Source organism: Eurypyga helias, unplaced genomic scaffold (genome assembly GCF_000690775.1).
Source record: "Eurypyga helias isolate BGI_N326 unplaced genomic scaffold, ASM69077v1 scaffold48080, whole genome shotgun sequence".
NCBI classification, from domain to species: Eukaryota; Metazoa; Chordata; class Aves; order Eurypygiformes; family Eurypygidae; genus Eurypyga; species Eurypyga helias.
Genome location: NW_010228734.1, coordinates 1 through 7,529, shown reverse-complemented (window position 1 = coordinate 7,529; position 7,529 = coordinate 1). Strand labels below are relative to the sequence as shown.

The 7,529-nt window shown below is 40.9% G+C and overlaps 1 protein-coding gene across 1 annotated transcript; it reads right to left on the bottom strand.

Moving 5' to 3' along the window:
- Positions 1-637: 637 nt before the first annotated feature.
- On the bottom strand, positions 638-7,356 carry SLBP (stem-loop binding protein). Its single transcript, XM_010160082.1, has 7 exons — positions 7,139-7,356; positions 4,568-4,672; positions 3,987-4,046; positions 3,602-3,733; positions 2,859-3,008; positions 1,482-1,566; positions 638-754 (listed from the first exon to the last, which is right to left on the bottom strand). The coding sequence occupies exons 1-7, from the start codon at positions 7,354-7,356 to the stop codon at positions 638-640; spliced, it is 867 nt and encodes a 288-aa protein (XP_010158384.1).
- Positions 7,357-7,529: the final 173 nt, after the last annotated feature.

Sequence of the window (7,529 nt, the reverse complement as noted above, 5' to 3'; positions counted from 1 at the left end):
TTGCCTGGGCTTTACCACACTGACCTCCAATTTTTTGAGAGTATTTAATTGCCAATCAGAAACATTTTTGCAAAAAAAAAAAAATTTCCCCCCCCCCCCCTTTTTTTTTAAGGTAAAGCAGTTTAGTCTTACAGTACCTAACTGCAGTAGCTGAGTTTACTAGTACTAGTCAGCAGTGTGGCTCAGCTGCCACTTGTACTACTTCAGGTCAGATCCTTGTACCATCAGATGGAAAAGCAAGGTAACATACAGATGGCTAAAAACTACCTCCCTACTTCACCCTTGACCTGCAGGTGGACAACTCAAATTACGGAGACAATGAGGGAAAAAACTCCATCCTGTAAGATCTTGCAGAACTATTTATAATTACTTAAGGATAGCATTGCCTTTGGCTATTTTTTCTATTGAAGGGTTTTATTACAAAAAAAAAAATCTGATATACATAAATTAAAAGTTAAAAAGAAGTCACACAACTGTATTTTTAAATAAGTTTGGTCCAGAGACTATGTAGGCCAACCACAGCTTTAAGAACAGTCTTCAACTCAGCTTAAGCTGTCTTATTATAAACACTTTATGAATCAAGCGAACTTCTCAATTTTAAAAGCAACTTCCTCTAAAACAGTTTGCCTGAGACTGTTTAATTCACAGTATCGAAATCTTTAGGTGGTTCACTCAAACACACTTCCAAGTCAAATTCACCTTCTGCTTGATAGTCAACATGTCTAACTTTGGTGGGAGTGCCAGAACAGGTATCCTGGAATACAAAGTCAGTTAATAATTAGCAGTTAAATAAAGGTTTAGTTATGCAATAATTCATTTCACTTCTGTAATTTTTAAGACTACCCTATAACAGAGGCTTACAAACACCTTATAGGCCATACAAAAACTCAAGTCTCAAGACTGAAGAGATTTAAATGAAGGTTTCTTCCCATTCAACCACATTCTAATATTTCCCACAAATGTCTTCATATATGCATACATTAAAACATTACACAGATTGAATATTCACCAGGGAAACAAATTCAGCAAGAACAACATTAGTAGAGCTTTACCGAACGTTACTGCTCAGCTGTACTACATGTTTTCTGGACACAAAGAGAGCCCACCGTAAGAAGTCTGAGCGTGCCAAGAAAATTGCATCCTATGTTAACATGAGATATTGCAATCCGAAGTAGTACGTTCCCTGTGCATCACAGTTCCTAACAGACATGCTCTGAACAGATAAGTTTTCTTTTGTGGGCTGTGAAGAGTGAGGTGTCTGCCATTTGAGATGGTCCCTTAAATTCCAAATCTCTGCACTCAGACTACAGACAGAGATCCACTGTAGCTGGGAAAATATCTGAATTTAAAGATCACTCAGCTTTATAAAAAGTCCCTGAACACAAAATGGAACTTCTCATATATTCAGGCTACTCTGGATCTAATTCCAAGCAACAGACCAATTATTAACAAATATTTATGAGAATGAGTGATATGCTTACATCATTATCCTGATAGCTGGTATGAGATTCAGTAGAACTGCTTCCAATAGATTCTGTCTCCATCTCACCAAGGTCAACAGGACTACTGTAAAATAATTAAAAAGCTTTAAACAAATTCAGTTTTTAAGTAGTAAATTACACTTTGTAGATGCAGTTCCGAAAACAATGGCCAAACAAGAGCAAAGAGAACTGCAAAGACTATAGGGCCAGTGGTAGCAAAGTGCAGGGGCCAGACAGGACAGCAGGCCAACTCAATATAGCCAAAATGGCCAAGGATTAAACTAAAGCCTTGGGACTGAACACTGCAGCTTGTCAAAGACAAATCCCAACACTCAAACAATGCCTCAGTACAAACGATGACAAATGTTATGGAAGAGCAAGGAATTGTTTTTGTTCCAGACAAGGCTTTCATCAATTTGTTTTGCAACGTAAGATTTAACATCTACTATACACAGAACTAGACCCCAGCATCTGAAGACAGACTAGTATTTCAGCACCAACATATACAATAGGTTTCAGGCCAAAATAGCAGCTCCCCTCGTGTCAACTACAAGACGAATCTAAAAGGTAAGCTTTTGATTGCAGATCCCATTGCTCCATACTGGTTTTAAAAAACAAGCATTACTGTTAGGGAAAAAAACAGTAGTTTGTTACCACAAACTGTTTCCTGAGGAATTAGCTACATCTGCGTCCCTGTCATTCTGTAGTCCCAGTTTTATTTTGGATATTCAGCCTTATTGTTTGCTATACAGAAAACTAACTAGCCGCATTATTCTACATCTTCCAGAGCAGAATGGCACAGCAGCTCCAACTGCGAACACTTGGGGCCATGCTTTTGATACAATGGTACCTTGAGATGATTTTACAAGTACTTCTTTCCTCCTCTCCGCCTGCTCGAGAAACAACAATTCATACCACTGTTCTTGAACTAGAACACGAGAAGGCGGTGAGGCAGGTTCTCGTACGCTGTATTGGTCCAAGCTCGGTATTCGTGAGATCCGTTAACTAGTTAACTCTCCAGCACTGCTGCCACAGATTAATCTACAGATTGCTCAGAAAGAAATCAGCTTGCCTCAGTGCTGCAGTGCCTTCTTTTACAGAGCACTGGTTTCACCCAGGGGACACACACTGAAGAAGTGTGTGCCCTTGCAAGGGCACAGGGTAAGCCTGGTCCCAGCAGTTAGGTCCAGGAAGCGATCAGGTATTTTGGCCGAGAAGGAACTGAACGGCCCTGAGTGTGGAAGAAGTCACTAACGAACACATTCAGTGATAACTGACTTGTCTCAGAAAAGGGCTACGCTGGGCTTTCCATTTCTTTTTAACCTGAGATCTTACGTGCTAATTTCTATAAAGGTATCTTGGATACTGTATACATACATTTCTTGCAGATCACATCCTTCTTCAGCAGGCGGATCCCAGGAATGCAATGCGACTTTCCATAGTTTGATTTGTTGGTCCCATGACCTACGGCTGTACTTCTTAAATTTATTTGGAGTTCTGGGATGAACTCCTGGTATACGATGGCATCTATGCAGACATTAGACATGAAAAACGTAGTTTTAAATCTTCAGACTGGCTGCCTGCTATGCAGGCTCCTTACAACGCAGCGAATTCTAAGTTGCATTATTTATGAGAAAAGAATATTTCACAGTGCCAGCACACAAGTGGAAAGCTGTCAGCTCCATATGAACTTCTTAGGTCTGAAAACCTTATCCTAAACTTATGATTGACAATCCTTTTTTATTTGACTCAAGCCCAGAAAACCTAAGAGCAACTGTAGGCCGTTTTGTCTTTCAGATTACTAATGAGAAAGCTGACTGCAAGAGGCAGTTTCACTTCTTCTAGTTGACAAGCACAACCAAAAGAACTTTCACTTCCATTTCTGCAGCACGAGAAAGTTTCAAGGGATAATCCTCATGTATCAACCAGTAGGAAAAAAATAGCCTACATTTCATTTGATTGCCAGTGTAACTTATTGGTTAAAAAAGGTCTTGAAAAGTTTAATTTGCAGATGCCTTCTCTCTGAACGTGTCTCAAATACAAAGTGTATTATGTTAACATGGACATGAACAGGTATGATTCATAATGGCACGTTTATCTTTCCAGAAACTCAACCTTACCTGGGAACTTCTTTAATGTACCTATCGTACGCAATTGTGTTTTTACCATAGTTGATCTGTTTTTGTCTTCTCATCAAAACCACTTCATCTGTCTCAAGCTCCGCTGTCACAGTGGACTCCTTTGAATCAGAACTAAAGAAAAAAAAAATTGTAGATTTGGGACTCTTAGAAAACAAGCAACACTCAAACAAACCCACACACAGAAGATAAAGAAACACGTTAAAACTTTTCAAATGAATGTTTGGGATGTTACTGAACTACAGTGTTAGAGCAGACTTAAGATGAACTATTTCAAACTGAGCATTTTCAGAAGCAACAACAGTATCTGTGAAAATTCAGACCTATAGTCAGGATTTTCCTCAGCTAAGCTAGAAATTTAACCTACCTTCCAGAGGAGGATTTCCTTTCTCTTGAAAATTCATTTATCAAGAGTTTTCTTCTGTATCTGTAAGAGTTCAAATCCATATTAAGAACATATGCAAAGAGAACATGCAAGGCTGCACTGTCACAGCTCAGAGTTTTTACTTCCCAGCTAAGCAGTAGGCTTGAAGTCAATACAGACGCTGTAAACGCCTCTCCACTACGGAATCGATGTTTTAGTTTTCCCCTAAAAAAAAACCAATCTGAGGACTTTCTTTTCCTAAGTCTTTTCCCTAAAAATCTTTTTATAGCAATGATGTGCAAAGCCAGTAATTACTGAAAAAACATTCAAAGTTATTCACTTTAAGAGATTTCAGAAAGGATTATTTCAAAAGGGAAAGATTTAGTGATGCACATCAACTCTCTAGAGAGTATGTTACGCCATTTCTGCAGGACTTACACCAAAGCTGACCTAAAAGCCGGAGACAAGCAGCTAAGGTTGGTCTGATTTTGCTACAACAATAAAAGTTAAAAGTAATACAGATTCTACAAGACAACTTCCATTTCTTCTCCTTTCCCCAATTCATCTTAAACACCCACAGGTACCTTGCAATTTCTTTGTTAACGCTGGTCCTCATTTCATCTTCTTCCACTGCAGTTCCCCAGTCTGAACACCGGGAAAGGGGTCCAGGGCCTTCTGGTGTTGTAAAACTAGGAAGGAAAAATAAAAAAGCCTCCTTATTAAAATTTTATTTTATTTATTTCTCACCCCCAGTACCTCCCCCATTTACAGCTTGATAGCTATTCGATATATTCATTTACAGTACTCACAATGGCTGTGGAAATCTTGTATTCTTCTATTAAAATGTCATTGTAGAAAAATAAAGCTTCAGTTGAGAGTTCCACCTTAAAAGTTACGTGGTTTGTTTAAAAGGTGTATGTAGGTATCTATAGAAACATACCAGTGCAGCACATAACCTACCCTACATTTTCAATAACTTTAAGCTGGTGTCCTTCAAAAACGGTATGTGAAATCCCAACTTTACTCATTTACTCACTTATTTTCACTCCACCAAATGAGTTAACAAATATTTATTCTTTCATGATTGCAGACTCATCAGCTATATAAGAGACAAGTCAGAACACAGAATTCAATTGTACAGCCAATTAATTAAAATTACACGATAACACCTGGAGTTTAGCCATGAGAAAATAAACCTAGTAGAGAAGGCAAAGGCACAAAAAAAGACAGTCAATTTTTAGTCAGTGAACCGAGACTTCCTGTGACTCTGCAAACTGGTATTTAACAGCTTTATTGTAGCCCATTACCATCACAAGGAGCTTCAGCCTGTTGCAGGAGAATAAATTTGGACCCCTTCCCAGCCAACAGCAATTGCCTACATTCAGATCATTGAATGTGTTTTCTAGTTTCTGTCCTCCCCATGACCGATCCTCCTAAAGTACAAACTCAAAACTATATCCCACAGACTAGAACTTTTTCAGTGGATCTGGAAACACTCTGGAGACCTACCAGGATTCGCACAAAAAAGTCCCTTAAGTCAGGGAATTAGATCCATATGCGCTAAAACCAGTTCCAACTGCCTCCCAGCTCAGAAATCGGCTTGCATTACACTTGGAAGTTTTTGCTAAATTCAAACTAGAAGTTTGTTAAACGAAACCCAGTTACCAACTCCGAAAAGTTAAAAATCCACAGCAGACAGTACAGGTCCCTCTGTGAATATCTGTCCAACCTCCAAGGGTTTTTAGCATTTGCTTATATCGATGTCTAACTTTGCAGAAAATACAGGCCACATCCGATTCTTGCTCTCCCACAGTACAGAAAGGCATAGTCCCCAGGAGTACTCAGTTAGTCCCACCCCAGAGCTTTTTCCTCAACAGCATCACACCTTTTTATGGTTGGTTGATTCTGTACCTGTGCTGTCTATACACAGAATTAGGGAGAACGTGGAAGGGTCACCAGATTTTTCTCTCGATTAATTTGTTCTGTGACGGTACTGGTGCCAGGCATACTAAGCCTAGCTGTCTTTCTTCAGACCCCCACGTGCCATTTCACGCTTGGTGAGGAGCTCTGGTACTGCGATAGGGCTGCAAATGGTGCTCAAACTCTGCCAGAGGCAGAAAAACACGGCTATAACCACACCCACCCCCCAGGCTGAATCTGTTGTGTAACCCAGCCACCATCCTGATCCTCTTCACATTTTCAATTTTTATTTTGACAATGTTGAATTGGCATAAAGTAGTTTTAGCCCAGGGAGGGAGCAACTTCAATCAAAGCTGAGTCCAAACTAAACCAGGAAGTACACCTGTCCAGTTCAATACTGGAAAACACAAAGGCATTGCTTATTTAGGTTGAAAGTGATAAAAGCAATCTGTGACGTTTCACCTTTAGACTCCTATTCAAACACACTTCCCAAACTTAAATTAATTTACTCCGGGTATTGTAATTTGAGACGCTGACCTATGCCTTCCCTGCTCGTTATCAGCAAAGCAAACTGGGTAGTTACAGGGTACGACCCACCTCATCCTAGATTAGAAATCTAAATTCAATCAACTGGGCTGGAGGACACAACTCCCATCCACTATTAAAAGGGATGGTGGCATGAATAGAGCTCAGATGCAGACAGTGATTTAAAATACTTTCACTAATCCGAAGTGTACCTGTGCTGGGAATTGGTTAGGAAGACAGCAAGCAGAGTGAGAAACCTCAGAAGTGGACCCCACCACACCGGTGCTGACATACTTACACGCAGCTTCTCAAGATGGTCTGTACTGCCTTCAGAAACATGAAGACTTCTATCTTTAATCATCTTGTTTAATTTTACCACCACAGCATGTACAGCCTATATCCACAACCAACCCTAACTGGCTTAGGCGGTTATTGTTTTGTGATACATAGCCGTAAGAAAGCATAGAATAAGGCAGAAAATCACGAGTGATACAATTCAAGACATACGAATGAGAAATGTTTGTTCTTAAGGGGCAACTACAAGATCCGAGAACACTGCACTAGATTCCTTTCCCTCCTTTCAGACCAGCCGTTTCTGGTCGACGTTATTATAAAGAGGCAGGGCTTGAAAAAACAGGCACAGTAGCTGATTCAACAGCTCCTGATGAACAAAAGAACAGAGGGTTGCGTCTATCGCAGGCGTTGCCTACCTGTCCATCCTGTTGTCAGAAGGCCCGTTCTTGTTTTCATCAAAGACGGATGAATCCGACTCGTTCTGCTTCCTCCGCTTTCCGTCTGCGCCACGTTTCCTTCCCTGGGACCAGCGCGGCGGAGGCTGGGGGCTGGCAGCGGACAAACCCAGACAAGGTGAGCACGGCAGGCGGCTGTATTTTATTAACCTCATCGAGACACCATCACGTGCAGACATCGGGGTGTACTTGCTAATTTTACTGCAGCGAATCAAGCCCGACGACACCAGTAGGTGCGGCCCCCCCACCTCAAGGAGCCCTGCTGTTAACGGCCCCGCAACCGGCCCCTCACCGCCAGCCCTCGCAGACACCTGGGCGTTTACACCACTCACACCTCCCTCCCTCCCCGGCA